The sequence below is a fragment of the Pseudophryne corroboree genome, chromosome 6 (assembly GCF_028390025.1).
Source record: "Pseudophryne corroboree isolate aPseCor3 chromosome 6, aPseCor3.hap2, whole genome shotgun sequence".
Lineage (NCBI taxonomy): Eukaryota > Metazoa > Chordata > Amphibia > Anura > Myobatrachidae > Pseudophryne > Pseudophryne corroboree.
The window spans coordinates 334425434-334450844 of NC_086449.1; the positions used below are offsets into that span (position 1 = coordinate 334425434).

The window sequence follows — 25411 nt, forward strand, 5'->3', positions numbered from 1 at the left end:
AATTTCTGCTCTAGGGCACTCACCCGAGATGCAACAATCAGGGAACGCTTTCCAGTGGGACAAACAACAAGGAGCCAGAGATCAGCCAGGTCTGGGGGGATTTCTATCAACCACTCAGAGAGCATGAGCTGGAGGAGAACAGGAGGAACAAACATACATACATATGACAACATACTGCAAAAGAGTGATAGCAAGAGGTAACATTAACATCATGCTCTAAATAAAAATCACCTGGTTAGCGTAATGTCTGGGCAGCTTCTTCCCAGGATCCACATCCATTTCCTCCTCTGCCTCGCCCGCTGCATCTTCTAGTTGGTTGTCTTCATCTACCTTCTCCTCATCTTGGTCTGTCCAGTCCCCATCTGCCAGACGACGGGCATGGTTCACGTAGTCCAAACGTTTCCTGCATATGTCAAGATGATGGATGCTTTTACTTAAATGTTTACTCCTTAGTAGAGAAATGATTGAGACAACATGTATAGAAACAAACTGACAAAAAGGTTTATTAAAACAGACATTAAAGAAAACAAAAAAGAATCTTTTCTTCATTGGCTATACTTATCCGCGTAATGAAACCCAACTATAGATCTACATGATTTAAGGGGATACGGTTGTTAGGTCAACAGTCATTAGGTCGACAGGGACACTAGGCCGACATGGTCATTAGGTCGACATGTACTAGGCTGACACAAGTTTTCACTTTTTTTCTTCTTCAATTTTTGGGCTTTTTCATACTTTACGATCCACGTGGACTACAATTGGGAACGGTAACCTATGCCAAGCGCAGTAGAGCGAGGCACCTTGCCCGAAGCATGGCGAGCCATGCGAGGGGACACGGTGCACTAATTGGGGTTCCCTGTCAGTTTTACGAAGAAAACTGCACCAAAAAACAGTCCAAAAACTCATGTCGACCTTTTGACCTATCGACCTAGCGCATGTCGACCTAATGTCCCTGTTGACCTAATGCATGTCAACCTATTGTGGTCGACCTAATGACTGTCGACCCAAGTTGGGTCGGCCCAACGACCCATACCCGATTTAAGTTCCCCACATGCTTAATATATATCAGTCAGTCCAATTTGGGTTGGACAGCTAATGTTTTACATCTGCAAGTAGCAATTCCATGCAGGTTGCTTCTTACAGCTTCTACCTTGTGTGTCCATACTGTACATGGTTTACAGTTGAAGTTTCACCACCTATATTCCCTACCTTTACAGTCTATTGTGTAATAAGAATCACACTAAGGGAAACAAAGTAAGGTGTGTAAGAGAATGGATTTTTACTTTCTCAAATTCTCTCCTCCAGAAGAAATGGGGGAACCAGAACACTAACAGGGTTAATTCCTGTCCTCAGGAGGCAGGGCACTTCAGATAAGAAAGTTGGTTGCTCATGGTCTACAGAATCCTGTTTCCAGCAGGGAAGTGCAAGTTCACACAAAAAACTCAACTATTAGATCTCCGCAAACCTAGGCGGCCATTAATAAAGCATACTCCATGTGCACCACAAATGATTTCAATTTTGCTCCAGTGGATCTGGGGTGGTTTTGTACTTTTGTAACTACTCATTTAAAGCTGTACACAGTCTGTAGCAGGTTACATGTAATGCCCGCCTACCCCTCTCCAGGTTGCCCACACTGTTTTAGTGCCCTCACAGCTGAACTCACTCCTACAGTGAAACACTTCTGACGTCACACGGCATGGCAGCGCAGCTCTGATTGTTTTAGGAACATAGCTGTTTAATAATGCTCTGCATAACAGCCTTCATCACTGAAAACTAGTTCTACTGACTCCTGGCAGATGCACCAAAGACAGATTTCAAGGGCTTAGGGCAGAAAAGGAGACATACTCTGGTCGCCAGTTTGTGTCTTTTTTTATTTTAAGGCACCAATACAGTAATACAGAGATTTGCCATAAATAAACTACTATAATACAAGTATAGATATATGAATTTGACTGAAGGCAGCTCAACCTGGTTGCAATCCACTTTAGCCAGAGGATAAAAGCAGTAACAACTAAAAAATATTAGCCAAAGACGTACAAACTCATACTGCTAAAAGGTGGTTCTCCAAGCTAATACATACGGAAGAGTGCAACACGGATTTCTCATGTTGCCTTGTTTTTATTGCATAAAAGTGATTTCTCTATCGTCCTAGTGGATGCTGGGGTTCCTGAAAGGACCATGGGGAATAGCGGCTCCGCAGGAGACAGGGCACAAAAGTAAAGCTTTCCGATCAGGTGGTGTGCACTGGCTCCTCCCCCTATGACCCTCCTCCAAGCCAGTTAGATTTTTGTGCCCGGCCGAGAAGGGTGCAATTCTAGGTGGCTCTCCTAAAGAGCTGCTTAGAGAAAGTTTAGCTTAGGTTTTTTACTTTACAGTGAGTCCTGCTGGCAACAGGATCACTGCAACGAGGGACAGAGGGGAGAAGAAGTGAACTCACCTGCGTGCAGGATGGATTGGCTTCTTGGCTACTGGACATCAGCTCCAGAGGGACGATCACAGGTACAGCCTGGATGGTCACCGGAGCCTTGCCGCCGGCCCCCTTGCAGATGCTGAAGTAAGAAGAGGTCCAGAATCGGCGGCAGAAGACTCCTCAGTCTTCTAAAGGTAGCGCACAGCACTGCAGCTGTGCGCCATTTTCCTCTCAGCACACTTCACACGGCAGTCACTGAGGGTGCAGGGCGCTGGGAGGGGGGCGCCCTGGGAGGCAAATGAATACCTATTTTGGCTAAAAATACCTCACATATAGCCTCCGGAGGCTATATGGAGATATTTAACCCCTGCCAGAATCCGTTAAGAGCGGGAGACGAGGCCGCCGAAAAAGGGGCGGGGCCTATCTCCTCAGCACACAGCGCCATTTTCCCTCACAGAAAGGCTGGAGGGAAGGCTCCCAGGCTCTCCCCTGCACTGCACTACAGAAACAGGGTTAAAACAGAGAGGGGGGGCACTAATTTGGCGATATGCTTATATATTAAGATGCTATAAGGGAAAACACTTATATAAGGTTGTCCCTATATAATTATAGCGTTTTTGGTGTGTGCTGGCAAACTCTCCCTCTGTCTCTCCAAAGGGCTAGTGGGTCCTGTCCTCTATCAGAGCATTCCCTGTGTGTGTGCTGTGTGTCGGTACGTGTGTGTCGACATGTAGGAGGACGATGTTGGTGAGGAGGCGGAGCAATTGCCTGTAATGGTGATGTCACTCTCTAGGGAGTCGACACCGGAATGGATGGCTTATTTAGGAAATTACGTGATAATGCCAACACGCTGCAAGGTCGGTTGACGACATGAGACGGCCGACAAACAATTAGTACCGGTCCAGACGTCTCAAAAACACCGTCAGGGGTTTTAAAACGCCCGTTTACTTTAGTCGGTCGACACAGACACAGACAGGGACACTGAATCCAGTGTCGACGGTGAATAAACAAACGTATTCCTTATTAGGGCCACACGTTAAAGGCAATGAAGGAGGTGTTACATATTTCTGATACTACAAGTACCACAAAAGAGGGTATTATGTGGGATGTGAAAAAACTACCATAGTTTTTCCTGAATCAGATAAATTAAATAAAGTGTGTGATGATGCGTGGGTTCCCCCCGATAGAAAATTATGGGCGGTATACCCTTTCCCGCCAGAAGTTAGGGCGCGTTGGGAAACACCCCTTAAGGTGGATAAGGCGCTCACACGCTTATCAAAACAAGTGGCGGTACCGTCTATAGATAGGGCCGTCCTCAAGGACCAGCTGACAGGAGGCTGGAAAAATATCATAAAAAGTATATACACACATACTGGTGTTATACTGCGACCAGCGATCGCCTCAGCCTGGATGTGCAGAGCTGGGGTGGCTTGGTCGGATTCCCTGACTAAAAATATTGATACCCTTGACAGGGACAGTATTTTATTGACTATAGAGCATTTAAAGGATGCATTTCTATATATGCGAGATGCACAGAGGGATATTTGCACTCTGGCATCATGAGTAAATGCGATGTCCATAACTGCCAAAAGATGTTATGGACACGACAGTGGTCAGGTGATGCAGATTCCAAACGGCACAAAGGTGTATTGCCGTATAAAGGAAGAGGAGTTATTTGGGGTCGGTCCATCGGACCTGGTGGCCACGGCAACTGCTGGAAAATCCACCGTTTTTTACCCCAAGTCACATCTCTGCAGAAAAAGACACCGTCTTTTCAGCCTCAGTCCTCTCGTCCCTATAAGATCATATCTGCCCAGGGATAGAGGAAAGGGAAGAAGACTGCAGCAGGCAGCCCATTCCCAGGAACAGAAGCGTTCCACCGCTTCTGACAAGTTCTCAGCATGGCGCTGAGACCGTACAGGACCCCTGGATCCTACAAGTAGTATCCCAGGGGTACAGATTGGAAGGTCGAGACGTTTCCCCTTCGCAGGCTCCTGAAGTCTGCTTTACCAAGGTCTCCCTCCGACAAGGAGGCAGTATGGAAAAAAATTCACAAGCTGTATTCCCAGCAGGTGATAACTAAATTACCCCTCCTACTACAAGAAAAGGGGTATTATTCCACACTATATTGTGGTACTGAAGCCAGAAGGCTAGGTGAGACTTATTCTAAAAAATTTTTTGAACACTTACAAAGGTTCAAATCAAGATGGAGTCACTCAGAGCAGTGATAACGAACCAGGAAGAAGAGGACTATATAGTGTCCCGGGACATCAGGGATGCTTACCTCTATGTCCCAAATTTGCCCTTCTCACTAAGGGTACCTCAGGTTCGTGGTGCAGAACTGTCACTATCAGTTTCAGACGCTGCCGTTTGGATTGTCCACGGCACCCCGGGTCTTTACCAAGGTAATGGCCGAAATGATGATTCTTCTTCGAAGAAAAGGCGTCTTAAGTATCCCTTACTTGGACGATTTCCTGATAAGGGCATAGTCCAGGGAACAGTTGGAGGTCGGAGTAGCACTATCTCGGATACTGCTACAACAGCACGGGTGGATTCTAAATATTCCAAAATCGCAGCTGATCCGACGACACGTCTGCTGTGCCTAGGGATGATTCTGGACACAGTCCAGAAAAAGGTGTTTCTCCCGGAAGAGAAAGCCAGGGAGTTATCCGAGTTAGTCAGGAACCTCCTAAAAACAGTGCATCATTGCACAAGGGTCCCGGTAAAAATGGTGGCTTCCTACGAAGCAATTCCATTCGGCAGATTTCACGCAAGAACTTTTCAGTGGGATCTGCTGGACAAATGGCCCGGATCGCATCTTCAGATGCATCAGCGGATAACCCTATATCCAAGGACAAGGGTGTCTCTCCTGTGGTGGTTATAGAGTGCTCATCTTCTAGAGGGCCGCAGATTCGGCATTCAGGATTGGATGCTGGTGACCACGGAGCCCAGCCCGAGAGGCTGGGGAGCAGTCACACAGGGAAAAAATTTCCAGGGAGTGTGATCAAGTCTGGAGACTTTTCTCCACATAAATATACTGGAGCTAAGGGTAAATTTATAATGCTCTAAGCTTAGCAAGACCTCTGCTTCAGGGTCAGCCGGTATTTATCCAGTGGGAAAAACATCACGGCAGTCGCCCACGTAAACAGACAGGGCGACACAAGAAGCAGGAGGGCAATGGCAAAAACTGCAAGGACTTTTCGCTGGGCGGAAAATCATGTGATAGCACTGTCAGCAGTGTTTCATCCCGGGAATGGAAACTGGGAAGCAGACTTCCTCAGCAGGCACGACCTCCACCCGGGAGAGTGGAAACTTCATCGGGAAGTTTTTTCCACATGATTGTAAACCGTTGGGAAATACCAAAGGTGGACATGATGGCGTCCCGTCTGAACAAAAAACGGGACAGGTATTGCGCCAGGTCAAGAGACCCTCAGGCAATAGCTGTGGACGTTCTGGTAACACCGTGGGTGTACCAGTCGGTGTATGTGTTCCCTCCTCTGCTTCTCATACCTAAGGTGCTGAGAATTATAAGACGTAGAGGAGTAAGAACTATACTCATGGCTCCGGATTGGCCAAGAAGGACTTGGTACCCGGAACTTCAAGAGATGCTTACAGAGGTCTTATGGCCTCTGCCGCTAAGAAGGGACTTGCTTCAGCAAGTACCATGTCTGTTCCAAGACTTACCGCAGCTGCGTTTGTCGGCATGGCGGTGGAAAGCCGGATCCTAAGGGAAAAAGGCATTCCGGAAGAGGTCATTCCTACCCTGGTCAAAGCCAGAAAGGAGGTGACCGCACAACATTATCACCACATGTGGCGAAAATATGTTGCGTGGTGTGAGGCCAGGAAGGCCCCACAAAGAAATTTCAACTCGGTCGTTTCCTGCATTTCCTGCAAACAGGAGTGTCTATGGGCCTCAAATTGGGGTCCATTAAGGTTCAAATTTCGGCCCTGTCGATTTTCTTCCAGAAAGAATTGGCTTCAGTTCCTGAAGTCCAGAAGTTGTCAAGGGAGTATTGCATATACAACCCCCTTTTGTGCCTCCAGTGGCACTGTGGGATCTCAACGTAGTTCTGGGATTCCTCAAATCACATTGGTTTAAAACCAGTCAAATCTGTGGATTTGAAGCATCTCACAGGAAAAGTGACCATGCTCTTGGCCCTGGCCTGGACCAGGCGAGTGTCAAATTGGTGGTTTTTTCTCAAAAAAGCCCATATCTGTTTGTCCATTCGGACAGGGCAGAGCTGCGGACTCGTCCCCAGTTCTCTCCCTAAGGTGGTGTCAGTGTTTTACCTGAACCAGCTTATTGTGGTGCCTTGCACCTACTAGGGACTTGGAGGACTCCAAGTTGCTAGATGTTGTCAGGGCCCTGAAAATATGTTCCAGGACGGCTGGAGTCAGGAAAACTGACTTGCTGTTATCCTGTATGCACCCAACAAACTGGGTGCTCTTGCTTCTAAGCAGACTATTGCTAGTTGGATGTGTAATACAATTCAGCTTGCACATTCTGTGGCAGGCCTGCCACAGCCAAAATATGTAAATGCCCATTCCACAAGGAAGGTGGGCTCATCTTGGGCGGCTGCCCGAGGGGTCTCGGCTTTACAACTTTGCCGAGCAGCTACTTGGTCAGGGGCAAACACGTTTGCTAAATTCTACAAATTTGATACCCTGGCTAAGGAGGACCTGGAGTTCTCTCATTCGGTGCTGCAGAGTCATCCGCACTCTCCCGCCCGTTTGGGAGCTTTGGTATAATCCCCATGGTCCTTTCAGGAACCCCAGCATCCACTAGGACGATAGAGAAAATAAGAATTTACTTACCGATAATTCTATTTCTCGGAGTCCGTAGTGGATGCTGGGCGCCCATCCCAAGTGCGGATTATCTGCAATACTTGTACATGGTTACAAAAATCGGGTTATTATTGTTGTGAGCCATCTTTTCAGAGGCTCCGCTGTTATCATACTGTTAACTGGGTTTAGATCACAAGTTGTACGGTGTGATTGGTGTGGCTGGTATGAGTCTTACCCGGGATTCAAAATTCCTCCCTTATTGTGTACGCTCGTCCGGGCACAGTACCTAACTGGCTTGGAGGAGGGTCATAGGGGGAGGAGCCAGTGCACACCACCTGATCGGAAAGCTTTACTTTTGTGCCCTGTCTCCTGCGGAGCCGCTATTCCCCATGGTCCTTTCAGGAACCCCAGCATCCACTACGGACTCCGAGAAATAGAATTATCGGTAAGTAAATTCTTATTATTTGTCACCTCAGATTTGTTTTATTTAATTTTAAGAGTTGTTGAAAACAAAATGTGTAATTATATCTTTATATGAAGACACACAATCAAAAGGGGGTGTACTTTTTATATCCTTCACATTGTATTACAGATGCAGGAGAACAGCAAAAACATGAATCCACAGACCATTCAAATCATTTAATAGAATCAGCTGAGCTGTGTGGAGTATCTGCACGCTTTTAAAAAATAGCTGGAATTGCTATCAAGATGAATAAAAAATAAAATGTTCATCAAGGGGGTATAGAATTTGTCAGAAAGATGATGTACAATGTAAGTGAATGATTGACCCCATAACTGAAAAACCTGCAGTACAGGAATCCATATTGAATGTGCCACAACAGGCAACAATATTTCATCACTTACGCTTTTTGCAGTTCCAGCAGTTTCCTTCTGCGCTCGCTCTGCTCCAGAGAACTGTATTTGCCCTTGTACTGAGACAATCTTGGGTGGGGAGCAGAAGGACTGTTTAGATGTGACGACACAGAAAAACTTCCAGCCAGGGATTCTGTAAGGGAATCCATTCTAAGGCACACAAATAGAAACCGAAGTAGTACATGTAAGACAGAGGGTTGTAGATGAGACACTGGTAAGCAAAGCACTGTTTCCCAAACTCGGCCCGTGAGGCATACGAACAAACCAAGTTTTAAGGATATCCATGTGTAAGCATAGATGGTTAAATCAAAATGTCCAGTGTACTAATAAAGTTAAATGTGCATGCATATTCTTAATACAGACTGTCACGATCCCTTGAGAACTGAGTTTGGTAAATATTGGTCTCTCATGAAAAGGTGTGTTTTAAGACCGCATTTGGAAGACTGATGGTTTAGGGGCCTATTCAAGTATATTTGCGAGTAGCCTCAAATATTATGTATTCTCAGGATATGTAACAAGGAGGGACCACAGCTGTTATCCTTCCATTTCCAACAGCAGCCACAGCCCCCCATAGGTTTATATGGGGGCTGCTGGATTTACCAAGTTCCAGACGCTAACACCATCTTCAGTTAGTGTTAGCGTATAGCAGTCTATGGTCTACTCTTCGCAAGTTTTTCAGGAGAGGGATCTGAAGGATCTCTCCCCAATGGCTCCATTGGTGCATGAGCAGTAAAGCAGCTGATGGGGTAAAGCAGGAAGTAATGTGATCGCATTACATAAAACATCCCAGCGACTCACTACTGGTACATTCAGGCAGATAAAGACTCCTTACTTATGCAAATTGTGCTTCCGAAACTTTATTTTCGAGGGTGTTCGCAAATAATAAATACGCCCCTAAAACCCCATACACACTGGGCAATATGAATGTACGATATGAACGATAATGATCTATTGTTCATATCGTCCAGTGTGTACGCTTGAACGATGCACACACCCGCTGTTCTTTTAATGTGGTCTTCATTAGTCTGTACATGCGGCTCAATTTTGCCTAGATCATTCATGTTGATAGTCATTATCGTTCAGTGTGTACGCATGAACAAAATGAAATTGCTCATAGTTTAAATCTTTCATAGATGAAATCATTCCTATAAAGAGAGACTTTTGCCAGGCATAGTAAATTGTTCATTTATTGGAAACACCATAGGATAAGTTTCGGAGGTGGGAAGTTTTCTGAAAGTAAACACTGAAGGAGTATCCAGAAAATTAGATTTTGGTACTTACCGATAAGTCCCTTTCTCGAAATCCATAGGGGACACTGGATGCTGAGTTCACTGGGGGATAGACGGGTTGGCTATCAGGAGCTGGCACTTTAAATTAATTGAAGAGTATGCAGACTCCTCCCCCTCTATCCCCAGTTTCAAAACCGGAGCCGAGGGAGACGCAACAGAGAGGAACATAGGGGGTCATTCCGACCTGTCCGTAGCTGTGCTAAATTTAGCACAGCTATGATCACTTACACTGACATGCGGGGGTATGCCCATCACAGGGCTAGTCCGCCCCGCATGTCAGGACGGCCCCCCGCCCGCACAAGTACAAAGCATCACACAGCGGCGATGCTTTTGTACTTGAAGAGTAACTCCAAGCCAGCGCAGCACCTGTGGCTGGCCGGGAGTTACTCGTTGCTGCCCGGGCTGCAGCGGACGCGTGTGATGTCGCGCAACCGCTGTGGCCCGCCCCCCGCACGGTCTGTCCACGCATGCGTTGGCCGGACCGTGCCCACAAAACAGCGGTCAAACGCCACCATGCCACCCCTCCCGCCCAGCGACTGCCTGTCAATCAGGCAGAGGCGATCGCTAGACAATGACAGCCATCGACTGTCAGCCATGCTCCGGCGCAGTTCTGACCTGAACGCTGCGATGAACTGTAGCGAGCTATCAGGTCAGAATGACCCCCATATACCAAACGAACAACAAACAAACCATCCATTAACCTGAACCACAACGCAGGCAGGAAACAGTGCTGAGTGGGCATCCAGTGTCCCCTATGGATTTCGAGAAAGGGATTTATCGGTAAGTACCAAAATCACATTTTCTCTAGCATCCACTAGGGGACACTGGAGGCGGAGTACACTGGGGACGTACCAAAGCTGTCCCTGGGGGTGGGAGAGCATTGGGGAATCTGTAACACAAGCCGACCAAACCTCGAGGCAGAGGCAGCAAATGTATCAAATTTGTAAAACCGAACAATTGTATGAGCCATGGATCAGGTAGCCGCACAACAAAGCGGAGACAGAGAGGCCCCACGGCTTGCATCCCACGACGGACCCACCGACCGAGTGAAGTGCGCTGAAATAACTGCAGGAGACCATCTAGAATTAAACAGGTAAGCCTGTCGAATGGCCAATTTAATCCATCTTGCTTAGGTCTGTTTTGAAGCAGGCCAACCACGCTTGACAGTATCATACAGAACAAACAAGGCATCCGATATTCGTAAGGGTGAAGTACGTTCCACATATATGCGAAGTGACCTAACAACATCTAAAGGAGACGAATCCCCTGAATCCTCCTTGAACTCAGGAACCACGATGGGCTGGTTGATATGAAAAGCGGAAACGACTTTTGGGAGAAATCCGGGGTGTGTCCTAAATTCTGCACGATCTTCATGGAAGATCAGGTCAGGCGGTCTGCACGATAAGGCACTTAAATTAGAAACCATAGGAACCGAAGCCAAGGTTAAAAGGGAGAACAGTCTTCCAGGTAAGGAACTTAAGATCCACCTCTTCCAACGGTTCAAAGACCGAGGACTGCAAGAAGAGAAGGACTAAATGGAGGTCCCATGGCGCAGTAGGCGGGACAAATGCCTGCAGCCGCAGCACGCCCTGCAAAAAAGTCTGCACCTCCGGCAAGAGGGACAGTTTACACTGGAATAATACCGACAAGGCTGAAATCTGAACCTTGAGGGATCCCAGGCGTAGACCCCCATCCAAGACAGATTGTAAAAACAACAAAAGACGGGAAAGGCGGAAAGAGCGAGTGTCCACATCTCTATCTGCACACCAAGACATATAGGCTCGCCATATGCGATGGCAATGGTCTGCTATGACAGGTTTACGTGTCCTTAGCATGGTGGGAATCACCGAAGGTGGAATACCCTTACGTTTTAGGATGGAGGCCTCAAGAGCCACCCTATTAAACGCAGCTGCGTTAAATAGGGGTGAAGCAACGGTCCTTGTTGCAACAAGTCCGGACGAAGAGGCAGTGGCCATGGGTCATCTGCAAGAAGTAGGAGGATGTCACAGTACCAAGCTCTCTGAGGACAATCTGGGGCCACCAGGATTACCCAGGTCAACTCTCTATTGATCCGTTTGAGTACCAGAGGTAGAATAGGAAACAGCACAAAGAGGTAACCCAGATCGTACGGCCAAGGAGCCGTGAGAGCATCCACTGCTTCTGCACTTGGATCTAGAGTTCTGGACATGTAGCGTGGCAGTTGATGATTCAAACGGGATGCCATGAGGTCCACCTGTGGACGACCCCAGCGCCGAATCAGTTGTTGAAATACCTGAGGATGAAGGGCCCACTCGCCCGGGTGAAGGTCCTGACGACTGAGATAATCGGCTTCCCAGTTGTCTACTCCTGGAACGAAGACAGCCGATAGAATGACGTCGTGAAGTTTGGCCCACCGTAGAATTCGAGCCACTTCTCGCATGGCCATGCGACTGCGGTCGCGTTGTCCGATTGCACCCGAACCACCTTTGATTGGAGTAGGTGAACCGCTTCTTGCAACATGTTGAAGATCGCTCTCAGTTCCAATACATTTATTGGCAGTGACTGTTCCTGACTCGACCATCTGCCTTGGAAATGATTCTCCAGGATCACTCCTCCCCAACCCCTGAGGCTGGCATCGGTTGTGACTAAGATCCAATCCTATACGCTGAAACTTCTCCCGGCCGTAAGGTTGTGAAGATGAAGCAACGAGAGAAGAGACACTCGAGTGTTTGGAGACCATTTCACAGTCCCGTGAAGATGGAGATGTGACCCCGACCATTGTGTTAAAAGGTCTAGTTGGAAGAGGCGAGAATTAAACTGACCAAAAATTGTAACGTCTCGTATGCTGCTACCATTTTCCCCAAGATACGGAGACACAGTTGCAACAACACCTTCTTTGGTCTGAGGACCCTCTGAACCAACAGCCGGATACTCTGAGCTTTGTCTACCAGCAGGAATACCTTTTGCAAGGTTGTATCCATAACCAGACCCAGAAATTGGATGGGCTGAGACGGCAGAAGATTGGACTTCTTGAAATTGAGTATCCATCCATGCGCTAGGAGAAACTCGTGGGTGATCAAGGCATGGTTTTGGAGAATGTCCATCGACGGCGCCTTGAGGAGGTCGTCTAGGTATGGCTCCAGCGTTACAGCCTGTAATCGAAGGTGCGCCACCATGACTGCCATGAACACTCTTGGAGCCAAAGACAGGCCAAACGGAAGTGCTCTGAATGGATAATGGTCTTATAGTATTGCGAATCTCAAGTTCTCCTGATGTGGTTCCCAAATGGGGATGTGTAGGTACGCATCCTTTATGTCCAGGGATAACATGAACTCTTCTGGCTCCAGACCCGCAATTACTGAACTGATGGACTCCATCTTGAATCGGTAATATGTTAGATATTGATTAGACGATTTCAAATTCAGAATGGGTCTCACCGAGCCATCCGGCTTTGGAACAACAAACAGGTTTGAATAAAACCCTTTAGTCCGTTGTGGGCCTGGGACCGGCATTAATACTGCCGAGTCCAGGAGGGACCGAAATGCCCCCTGAAGAGCCATTTGTCTTTCTTCCGATATTGGAAGGCCGGTGGTAAAGACCTTTTTTGGAGGTGAAACTTCGAAATCAATTTTGTAACCTCTAGACACTAGTGAATGAACCCACCCATCCGTGGACGTATGGACCCACGTCTCCAGGAATTCCAGAGACGCGCTCCCACCATGGGAGACCCCACGTGTGATGGAAGCCCATCATGCCACTGTTTTCACAGCGGGCTTAGGCTCTTGGCGACGGGTGGTAACCCGTTGTCGACTGCGGACTCTTCCGCCTCTGGTTTGTCCTACTGAAGTCCTGGATCTTGGTCGAAAGGAATTGGAAGCCCGAAAGAAGCGAAAGGAAGAACCCGAATAAGTTCTCTTAGGTGGTGGGGCAATAGACAGTAGGAAGGTGGACTTCCCTCCTGTTGCTTAAGATATTAACTGGCCCAGCTCTTTTCTGAAGAGAATCTGACCCATAAACGGTAAAGCTTCAGCCATTCGCTTTGATTCCATTATCTGCCTGCCAGGAATGCAACCAAAGAGCCCGGCAAGCTGCAACCGCGGATGCTGGGATCTGAGCCCCCACCTGACCAATATCCCCGTCAGGCCTCCCCCAAATAGCCCGCGGATTCTTTAACATGTTCCGCTAAGACTATTAAGTCATCAATCGGAACCCCCTGCTTCCAAGTCCGTGACCAACTTGGTAGCCCAATATTCTCCCGCCTTGTTTACCCACGAACCGACTAAGGCAGGTCGAAGCAAGGCGCCAGCCGCTGTATATATACGGTCCGATGGATCTTTTAAGGCTGTCGCCCCTGGAACCGGCAAGGCAGTCTTCTTGGACAATCTGGAGAGTGACGAGTCCACCTGGGTAGGTTCTTCCCATTTTTCCATCATAGAGGCCGGAAAAGGGTATGATGAGAGGAACAGTTTCGGAACCTGGAAACTTTTATCTGGGAGCTTCCACGCTTCATATAAAAGTTCATCCAGCTTTGCTGAGAAGGGAAAAGTCACTACGGACTGGCGCTTTCCAAATAGGGAAGAATCAGGAGATTCTGGAGTTACAGTGTCCGTAATATTTAATACCTAACGAATCGCCCTTATAAGGGCTCCTATTCCAAGTGTGTCATCTCGTGAGGTAGACTCCTCACCGTCCGACCCGTCACCGTCCGACCCGTCCTCAATCTCTCCTTCTTCTTCCTCATTCCCTTCTCTTAGTCTACATTCTTCATCTGATTGCAAAATTGCCGGAAGAGTCCTTTTCTTCTTAGAACACTCAGGTGCTGCTTGTCTAGTGGAGGAATCCATCCGTCTGACCAAGGCTTCCATAGACTTGGCCACGTCCGCTGCCCAGGCCGGTTCTATAGGGAGAGAAGAGGGTAAAGAAGAATCATCACGATCTCTGGCAGACTCCCGATCTCTGCGGGAGGCCGCCAATTCGGATCTAAGATCCGACATAACCTGAGCCAGAGTCAATGCCCAAGGTGGGTTTGAACCCTCCGCAGATGTAGTGGCTTGTACCCCGTCATCCTGCGCGCATGCAGAACATACAGTGGAGCCATCAGATGCCTGAGGCAACTTTTTTGTTACCTTTGACGCATGCAAAAAACTTTTGCAAAGTTTTTTGCGCTGTACCCTTGCCAGACATTGTGGTCCAGGTCCAGGGGTGAACTGGTCACACACGCACTCAGTCACACAACAAGGGTTAAAGGAGGGCAATAGAGGAAGAGGCGAAAGCACACTGAGCAACTAATGCTCTTCCCTTTGTTAATACAGAATTTAGATCCCCACTATGCCAACAATCTTCCCAGTGAACTTCAACCTCCAGTCAGTTGAAGATATCCGGGGGAGAGCAGAGGGTCTCCTACTGAAATATAAGCAGTGAGAAACAGTGCGTTGTATGCAGGAGCTGTTACACACCCCACTTCTTCCAGCCGCCATGTACCCACTCAGCACCATTAGAAGCGTGGTCAGGTACCAGAGGCTAAGTAAAAGCCTGTAGGATGCTCTATAGCCGCAGCTATCAGCGTGAAGCGCTGTGTAGTTCTCCCCTCTCCCTATCAGCGCGCTCCTCTGCGGCTGCTAACTGAGCCGTGCTTTGCCGCGACTGCTCTACTGATGCGCTGAGAGCCTTAAGCGTAGCAGCTACCACTCGCCCAGTAAAGGCTAATGCCGCTACCGCAGCCCGTGTGCGGGACCAAGAAGAGGGGAAGTCAGCGTTGCCGCGCTTACCGTACTAAGGACCTCAGGTGCGCAGCGGGCAGACTGGAGTATGGCAGAAGCTTTTTCAGTAAGCTCTGACAGATCACTCCTGACTTCTCTTATCTGGCGGCAAAAGGACCCAGACCCCACCTTTGAAGAGGCGACGAAGGGCCTCTCCTGAGGTAATTCTTCTGAAAGTGCTGGAGCGGCAGCAGTATGTGACTGGCTTCCTCGGCACATTAAAGAAACTGGAGTTCCTGGGGGATAAAGGGGGAGGAGTCAGTCTGCATACTTTTCAATTAATTTAAAGTGCCAGCTCCTGATAGCCAACCCGTCTCTCCCCAGTGTACTCAGCCTCCAGTTTCCCCTAGTGGATGCTAGAGAAAGATATGAGGTAAACTAGTGCCACAAAGGTCAAGAGTATAAATAATAAATGTATAAAATATAATTTCTGATGTCATCACCTCAGTTTTCATTAGAGAAACTTGTGCATTATTAGTAGGCTTACCATACTATCCATTTAAACTGGGACACTCATGAAATACACAGGTCCTGTGGCCGGCTGCCTTCAAGCCTGCATTTCACTTGGTTTAATGCGCCATAGAACCTGTATTATCCATAGGTGTCCTTCTTTAGAGGGGAAGCATAGTATGCCTAAATATATGGAATCCTGCTCCCTGCACTGTAAATTGTTAGATATACGAGAGGTCACCTTGGATTTCTGAACAGCCTTGTGCTTTTATAGACACAGAGCTCCTCAGTGACTCCTGATATCCATATAATAACAGTGGTGAGTTTGTTACACCATACACACAGTGCCGTTTCTTGCGGCGGGTGAGCCGTGCAACCGCACGGGCCGCCCGCTGCGGCACTTCTTGAGCACTTTGAATCCCCACACCCCTCTCCTCCAGAGTGCCCAGCTCGGGGGGCGGGGTTTCGCGGAATGACGTCACAACGCAATTGCGTTATTCCGCGAAACCCCGCCCCCCGAACTGGGCACTCGGGAGGAGGGAGAAGGGGGAGCCAAGCCGGCCGGCGCCGCGCAGACGAGGGAGAGGCGGCTGAAGAGCCGCTTCAAATGTAAGTCAGCCCCTCTACCGCTCTCCCCCCCACCATCACCACCACCTGCCGTACTGTGAAAAATGGGGACACCTGTCTGCCGTAATATGTAAAATGGGGACGCAGTCTGCCGGAATGTGTAAAATGGGGACACTTGCCTGCCTTAATGTGTAAAATGGGGACTCCTGCCTGCCGGAATGTGTAAAATGGGGACACGTGCCTGCCGGAATGTGTAAAATGGGGACACGTGCCTGCCGGAATGTGTAAAATGGGGACACGTGCCTGCCGGAATGTGTAAAATGGGGACACGTGCCTGCCGGAATGTGTAAAATGGGGGCACGTGCCTGCCGCAATATGTAAAATGTGGACACTTTCCTGCCGCAATGTGTAAAAAATAAGAATTTACTTACCGATAATTCTATTTCTCGTAGTCCGTAGTGGATGCTGGGGAATCCGTAAGGACCATGGGGAATAGCAGCTCCGCAGGAGACTGGGCACAAAAGTAAAAGCTTTAGGACTACCTGGTGTGCACTGGCTCCTCCCCCTATGACCCTCCTCCAAGCCTCAGTTAGGATACTGTGCCCGGACGAGCGTACACAATAAGGAAGGATTTTGAATCCCGGGTAAGACTCATACCAGCCACACCAATCACACCGTACAACCTGTGATCTGAACCCAGTTAACAGCATGATAACAGAGGAGCCTCTGAAAAGATGGCTCACAACAATAATAACCCGATTTTTTTGTAACAATAACTATGTACAAGTATTGCAGACAATCCGCACTTGGGATGGGCGCCCAGCATCCACTACGGACTACGAGAAATAGAATTATCGGTAAGTAAATTCTTATTTTCTCTGACGTCCTAGTGGATGCTGGGAACTCCGTAAGGACCATGGGGATTATACCAAAGCTCCCAAACGGGCGGGAGAGTGCGGATGACTCTGCAGCACCGAATGAGAGAACTCAAGGTCCTTCTCAGCCAGGGTATCAAATTTGTAGAATTTAGCAAACGTGTTTGCCCCTGACCAAGTAGCTGCTCGGCAAAGTTGTAAAGCCGAGACCCCTCGGGCAGCCGCCCAAGATGAGCCCACCTTCCTTGTGGAATGGGCTTTTACAGATTTTGGCTGTGGCAGGCCTGCCACAGAATGTGCAAGCTGAATTGTACTACAAATCCAACGAGCAATAGTCTGCTTAGAAGCAGGAGCACCCAGCTTGTTGGGTGCATACAGGATAAACAGCGAGTCAGATTTTCTGACTCCAGCCGTCCTGGAAACATATATTTTCAGGGCCCTGACTACGTCCAGCAACTTGGAATCCTCCAAGTCCCTAGTAGCCGCAGGTACCACAATAGGCTGGATCAAATGAAACGCTGAAAGCACCTTAGGGAGAAATTGAGGACGAGTCCTCAATTCTGCCCTGTCCGTATGAAAAATTAGGTAAGGGCTTTTATAGGATAAAGCCGCCAATTCTGAGACACGCCTGGCTGAAGCCAGGGCTAACAGCATTACCACTTTCCAAGTGAGATATTTTAAGTCCACAGTGGAGAGTGGTTCAAACCAATGTGAGTTTAGGAATCCCAAAACTACATTGAGATCCCAAGGTGCCACTGGAGGCACAAAAGGAGGCTGTATATGCAGTACCCCCTTGACAAACGTCTGAACTTCAGGAACTGAAGCCAGTTCTTTCTGGAAGAAAAATCGACAGGGCCGAAATTTGAACCTTAATGGACCCTAATTTTAGGCCCATAGACAGTCCTGTTTGCAGGAAATGCAGGAAACGACCCAGTTGAAATTCCTCTGTAGGGGCCTTCCTGGCCTCGCACCACGCAACATATTTACGCCAAATACGGTGATAATGCTGTACAGTTACATCCTTCCTGGCTTTGATCAGGGTAGGGATGACTTCATCCGGAATGCCTTTTTCCTTCAGGATCCGGCGTTCAACCGCCATGCCGTCAAACGCAGCCGCGGTAAGTCTTGGAACAGACAGGGTCCCTGCTGGAGCAGGTCCTTTCTTAGAGGTAGAGGCCACGGGTCCTCTGTGAGCATCTCTTGAAGTTCCGGGTACCAAGTCCTTCTTGGCCAATCCGGAGCCACGAGTATAGTCCTTACTCCTCTCCCTCTGATGATTCTCAGTACCTTGGGTATGAGAGGCAGAGGAGGGAACACATACACTGACTGGTACACCCACGGTGTTACCAGAGCATCCACAGCTATTGCCTGAGGGTCCCTTGACCTGGCGCAATACCTGTCTAGTTTTTTGTTGAGGCGGGACGCCATCATGTCCACCTTTGGTTTTTCCCAACGGGTCACAATTATGTGGAAGACTTCTGGGTGAAGTCCCCACTCCCCCGGGTGGAGGTCGTGTCTGCTGAGGAAGTCTGCTTCCCAGTTGTCCACTCCCGGAATGAACACTGCTGACAGTGCTATCACGTGATTTTCCGCCCAGCGAAGAATCCTTGCAACTTCTGTCATCGCCCTCCTGCTTCTTGTGCCGCCCTGTCTGTTTACGTGGGCGACTGCCGTGATGTTGTCTGACTGGATCAGCACCGGCTGACCTTGAAGCAGAGGTCTTGCTAGGCTTAGAGCATTGTAGATGGCCCTTAGCTCCAGGATATTTATGTGAAGTAATGTCTCCAGGCTTGACCACAAGCCCTGGAAATTTCTTCCCTGTGTGACTGCTCCCCAGCCTCTCAGGCTGGCATCCGTGGTCACCAGGACCGAGTCCTGAATGCCGAATCTGCGGCCCTCTAGAAGATGAGCACTCTGCAACCACCACAGGAGAGACACCCTTGTCCTTGGTGACAAGATTATCCGCTGATGCATCTGAAGATGCGACCCGGACCATTTGTCTAGCAGATCCCACTGGAAGGTTCTTGCGTGGAATCTGCCGAATGGGATTGCTTCGTAAGAAGCCACCATCTTTCCCAGGACACTTGTGCATTGATGCACTGAGACTTGGCCTGGTTTTAGGAGATTTCTGACTAGTTCGGATAACTCCCTGGCTTTCTCCTCCGGGAGAAACACCTTTTTCTGGACTGTGTCCAGGATCATCCCTAGGAATAGAATTCGTGTCGTCGGGATCAGCTGTGATTTTGGAATGTTGAGAATCCAACCGTGCTGGTGCAGCACTATCTGAGATAGTGCTACTCCGACTTCCAACTGTTCCCTGGATCTTGCCCTTATCAGGAGATCGTCCAAGTAAGGGATAACTAAAACTCCCTTCCTTCGAAGGAGTATCATCATTTCGGCCATTACCTTGGTAAAGACCCGGGGTGCCGTGGACAATCCAAACGGCAGCGTCTGAAACTGATAGTGACAGTTCTGTACCACAAACCTGAGGTACCCTTGGTGAGAAGGGTAAATTGGGACATGTAGGTAAGCATCTTTGATGTCCAGAGACACCATATAGTCCCCTTCTTCCAGGTTTGCAATCACTGCTCTGAGTGACTCCATCTTGAATTTGAACCTTTGTATGTAAGTGTTCAAGGATTTTAGGTTTAAAATTGGTCTCACCGAGCCGTCCGGTTTCGGTACCACAAATAGTGTGGAATAGTATCCCTTTCCCTGTTGTAGGAGGGGTACCTTGATTATCACCTGCTGGGAATACAGCTTGTGAATGGCTTCCAATACTGCCTCCCTGTCTGAGGGAGACGTCGGTAAAGCAGACTTTAGAAAACGGCGAGGGGGAGACGTCTCGAATTCCAATTTGTACCCCTGAGATACCACCTGTAGGATCCAGGGGTCCACTTGCGAGTGGGCCCACAGCGCACTGAACTTCTTGAGACGGGCCCCCACCGTGCCTGAGTCCGCTTGTAAAGCCCCAGCGTCATGCTGAGGACTTTGCGGAGGCGGGAGAGGGCTTTTGTTCCTGGGAACTGGCTGTTTGTTGCAGCCTTTTTCCTCTCCCTCTGCCACGGGGCAGAAATGAGGCGCCTTTTGCCCGCTTGCCCTTATGGGGCCGAAAGGACTGCGCCTGATAATACGGCGTCTTCTTAGGTTGAGAAGCTACCTGGGGTAAAAATGTGGATTTTCCAGCAGTTGCCGTGGCTACCAGGTCTGATAGACATACCCCAAATAACTCCTCCCCCTTATAAGGCAATACTTCCATGTGCCTTTTCGAATCCGCATCACCTGACCACTGCCGCGTCCATAAACCTCTTCTTGCAGAAATGGACAGCGCGCTAACTCTTGATGCCAGTCGGCAAATATCTCTCTGTGCATCACGCATATATAGAAATGCATCCTTCAAATGCTCTATAGTCAGTAATATACTGTCCCTATCTAGGGTATCAATATTTTCAGTCAGGGAATCCGACCATGCCAGGCCCACACTGCACATCCAGGCTGAGGCTATTGCTGGTCGCAGTAGAACACCCGTGTGAGAGTATATACATTTCAGGATATTCTCCAGCTTTCTATCGGCAGGTTCCTTTAGGGCGGCCGTATCAGGAGAGGGTAGTGCTACCTGTTTAGACAAGCGTGTGAGCGCTTTATCCACCCTAGGGGGTGTTTCCCAACGTGCCCTATCCTCTGGCGGGAAAGGGTACGATGCCAATAACCTTTTAGGAATTATCAGTTTTTTATCGGGGGAAACCCACGCCTCATCACACACTTCATTTAATTCCTGGGATACAGGAAAAACTACAGGCAGTTTTTTCTCACCAAACATAATACCCTTTTTAGTGGTACTTGTATTATCAGAGATATGCAATACATTTTTCATTGCTTCAATCATGTAACGTGTGGCCCTAGTGGAAGTCACGTTAGTCTCCTCATCATCGACACTGGAGTCAGTATCCGTGTCTGTGTCTGCCATTTGAGGTAACGGGCGTTTTAAAGCCCCTGATGGCGTTTGAGACCCCTGGACAGGCACAAGCTGAGTAGCCGGCTGTCTCATGTCGTCAACTGTCTGTCGTAAAGAGCTGACACTGTCACGCAATTCCTTCCATAAGTTCATCCACTCAGGTGTCGACTCCCTAGGGGGTGACAACTGTATAATAGGCAATTGCTCCGCCTCCATCTCATTTTCCTCCTCAAACATGTCGACACAATCGTACCGACACACCGCACACACACAGGGAATGCTCTGATAGAGGACAGGACCCCACTAGCCTTTTGGGGAGACAGAGGGAGAGTATGCCAGCACACACCAGAGCGCTATATATATATATATATATATATATATATATATATATATATACACACACACAGGAATACCACTATAAAATGTGCTTTTCCCTTTATAGCTGCTGTTAGTATTAAAACTGCGCCAAATTAGTGCCCCCCCTCTCTTTTTTATCCTTTTCTGTAGTGCAGGACTGCAGGGGAGAGTCAGGGAGACGTCCTTCCAGGATGGAAAATGGCGCCCGTGTGCTGAGGAGATAGGCTCCGCCCCCTTCTCGGCGGCCTTTTCTCCCGCTTTTTTGGTGAGTTCTGGCAGGGGTTAAAATACATCCATATAGCCCTGGGGGTTATATGTGGTGTATTTATGCCAGCCAAGGTGTTTTACATTGCTGCTCAGGGCGCCCCCCCCCTAGCGCCCTGCACCCTCAGTGACCGGAGTGTGAAGTGTGCCTGAGTAACAATGGCGCACAGCTGCAGTGCTGTGCGCTACCTTGTTGAAGACTGATGTCTTCTGCCGCCGATTTTTCCGGACCTCTTCTCGCTTCTGGCTCTGGGACCGAGCTCCGAGGCTGGGCCTGTGTTCGGTCCCTCTGGAGCTAATGGTGTCCAGTAGCCTAAGAAGCCCAATCCACTCTGCACGCAGGTGAGTTCGCTTCTTCTCCCCTTAGTCCCTCGATGCAGTGAGCCTGTTGCCAGCAGGTCTCACTGAAAATAAAAAACCTAAAACTAAACTTTCACTAAGAAGCTCAGGAGAGCCCCTAGTGTGCACCCTTCTCGGCCGGGCACAAAAATCTAACTGAGGCTTGGAGGAGGGTCATAGGGGGAGGAGCCAGTGCACACCAGGTAGTCCTAAAGCTTTAACTTTTGTGCCCAGTCTCCTGCGGAGCCGCTATTCCCCATGGTCCTTACGGAGTTCCCAGCATCCACTAGGACGTCAGAGAAATGGGGGCACGTGCCTGCCGTACTGTGTAAAATGGGGGCACGTGCCTGCCGCAATGTGTAAAATGGGGACACTTGCCTGCCGTACTGTGTAAAATGGGGGCACGTGCCTGCCGCAATGTGTAAAATGGGGGCACGTGCCTGCCGCAATGTGTAAAATGGGGGCACGTGCCTGCCGCAATGTGTAAAATGGGGGCACGTGCCTGCCGCAATGTGTAAAATGGGGGCACGTGCCTGCCGCAATGTGTAAAACGGGGGCACGTGCCTCTTGTACTGTGTAAAATGGGGGCACGTGCCTGCCGCAATGTGTAAAACGGGGGCACGTGCCTCTTGTACCGTGTAAAATGGGGGCACGTGCCTGCCGCAATGTGTAAAATGGGGGCACGTGCCTGCCGCAATGTGTAAAACGGGGGCACGTGCCTCTTGTAATGTGTAAAATGGGGGCACGTGCCTGCCGCAATGTGTAAAATGGGGGCACGTGCCTGCCGGAATGTGTAAAACGGGGACACTTGCCTACCGTGCTGTGTAAAATGGGGTCGCATGCCCGCTGTAATGTGTAAAATGAGGACTTTTTTTTTTTTTTTTTTTTAAACCTGTGGTGGCCGTGATGATGAGATCAAATGAAGCCACGCCCATCTTAACAAAGCCACACCCCTGGCCGGGAGTGCGCGCACATGCATTTCCTCTTTATATCTAAGGGGGGGGGGCGCATTTTTCTTATGTGAATGGGGGGGGGGGGGGGGGCGCATTTTTAAATCTCGCACTGGGAGCCAAATTGGCTAGAAACGGCCCTGCATACAAATGTAAATTTATATATAATAACTACCAATATGCCTGAACATGTACAAACATGCAAAGATATTTTGAGGTGCATTTTCAAACAAAAACAAGAAACCTCCAACCAACATAGAGATTGTTCAGGTTACTGAAGTCACCCCATGATTCCCTATAATAACCACACAGAGTGAAATAGCAATAAGAACCTAGGGGGTGATTCAGATCTTATCGCTGCTGTAGCGGACGTTCAGGTCCTAATTGCACATGCACCGCAATACACACGCGCATCGGACAACAATGGGCATTGCTGGTCAGCGACGGGATGGTGTGAAAAATTTATTCGCAAGGCGATTGACAAGAGGAGGCTGTTTGTGGGTGGCAATTGAGCGTTTACAGGGAGTGTCCGGAAAAAAGCAGGCTTTACCAACCGTCTTCAGGGAGGGTGTCTGACATCAGCTCTGGCCCCGATCAGCCTGTTCTCATCGCACTGGAGGAGTAAGTCCTGGGCTGCGCAAAAGTAGATTTTCACAGCTCGGCGTACACATAGCATCGCACACTTGCACAGCGAATTTACACTCCCCCTGGAGGCAGCGATTATCTGATCGCAGGACAGCAAATTTAGCAGCCCACCGATCAGGTCTGAATGACCCCCCTAGTCCTCACTAATCCTGTGATTACAAAATTGTTACAAATGGCTGTTGTAAAAGATTTTTATTAGATAAATGAGAACCCTAGACACTCTGCTGTAGATACAAGAACTAAGAAGTTTGCAAGTACACAAATCACAAATTCCAAACTAATTTTTCCCCACACCTACTATTGACATTTACTAAGCACAGGTGGTAGGTCTGTGTGTGTGGTGGGTACCATGAACGCAATGCTGCCAAATTTTATACATATTTCACTGACACATTAAATAAATAATACAGCTACCATAGGTGTGGATATATTTATTGATATAGTAGAGGAGTCAGTAACTGTGGGGTAAAAAACTAATTCACAATCCTGGCTGTCTCTATACTAACAGGAATGGCTCAGTAACACTGCTGCAGCTGGAAATCAGGCTGGCTGATGGAGCAGAAGAGAAAACTGGGCTAGGACCTTGCTGACATGCGAAGATCATGCGTTGCTGACCCGGGCGTGTAAGGGATATGCACACACGTTACCAGCTACATATATGAAACTCAGCCATCAAACCAACGCATCCCTCTGTCTCACACATGGCAACAAGATAACTGCTTACCTGATGACGTCACTGTGCCGCGCCAACAGCTAGCGCTTGAACTTGAAGCGGAACTGGAAGCGGCGGGTCGGAAATTACTTTAGTGTCATGTGACTGCTAATAGTTGGGACGGCCATCGACACATCCTCCATCGATGGTTGCCATCGATGGGTATTTTAGCAGGAACAATCGATGGTTAGAAACAATGCTATAATGTACCATCGATGGTTCACGCCATCGAATAGCTACTCACGCGTAGAACTGAAGAAGCTTTTTAGTACGTCATGGTCACGCAGACGAAGATAGCTCTGCGCATGCGCGTCCCGTCCCCGGCGGCCTGTGCGTTGCCTGTTGTGTTACCATGCCGACGACGCTGGCGGCTGGAGCATGCGCAGCAGCAGCACAAGAGGGACGGGTCACGGGCAGCACAGCAGGTCGCTCGCCACACTTTACTATTCCAAATAGATTGTGACATGGACCCAGGGGATTATGGAAAAGGTCCTTAGCACGAAGAGAAACTAGACGCTACCAGCACAGCAGCCGGGTGGCGACTCTCTCGAGTCTGGAGTGGCCCGGGAGCCCCGTTCATCCATCCTTACACACATCAGCTCGCTAAGGCTTCTACGCACATACACATGAACAGATAGATTCTTCTTCTTGCTGCCTACCTGGTCTCCTGTGCTAAGTATATATGTCACATTGTTCAGTAAATTTTGCAAAGCATTATGGGGTTTGTAGTTTTTTTTAGGGTTTTTTTTGTTCAATTTCAACAGTATTTTTGGTTTAGCAGTACCCTCTGCTTTATTGGCTATAACAAAATGGCGCCTCTTGTGGAGAAACATTGATCCACTGCAGTCACTTCAAGCATACATAAATAACATATACATAAGAATACATGGTAAAAGTCTGTGGGACCACTTGTTTAGCAGATAACACTACAGTATGTGTGCAAAAAAAAAAAACTAATAAAGGATAGTACCCGAAACAGTGATATGTGTCAGTCAGTGTTGTGTGAAGCATTATATTTGGCGATTTCAATACACATCATCGCTATATGTAATATATACTGGGGAGTATTCGTGGCTCGTTGCAGTACCAAGGGAATCCAATTAGCGGGGATTACCCTGCGTGTGAATCCCCGCAGTTGTACTGAACCTCGTAGCTCAATGAGCTATGAGATAAAGTCCTTGTAAAAACCTCTTTATTTATTT

At 48.6% G+C, this 25411-nt stretch overlaps 1 protein-coding gene across 1 annotated transcript in view; it reads right to left on the reverse strand.

Annotated features, from left to right (window-relative positions):
• SNUPN (snurportin 1) overlaps positions 1–24422 on the reverse strand; it is a 55120-nt gene extending 30698 nt beyond the window's left edge. The window contains exons 1-4 of the mRNA XM_063926407.1: positions 24222–24422; positions 8060–8218; positions 232–403; positions 24–128 (exon numbers count right to left, since the gene is read on the reverse strand). Of these exons, the coding sequence (XP_063782477.1) occupies positions 24–128; positions 232–403; positions 8060–8217 (435 nt within the window). The 5' untranslated portion in view covers position 8218; positions 24222–24422. The remainder of the gene's footprint in view (positions 1–23; positions 129–231; positions 404–8059; positions 8219–24221) is intronic.
• Positions 24423–25411: the final 989 nt, after the last annotated feature.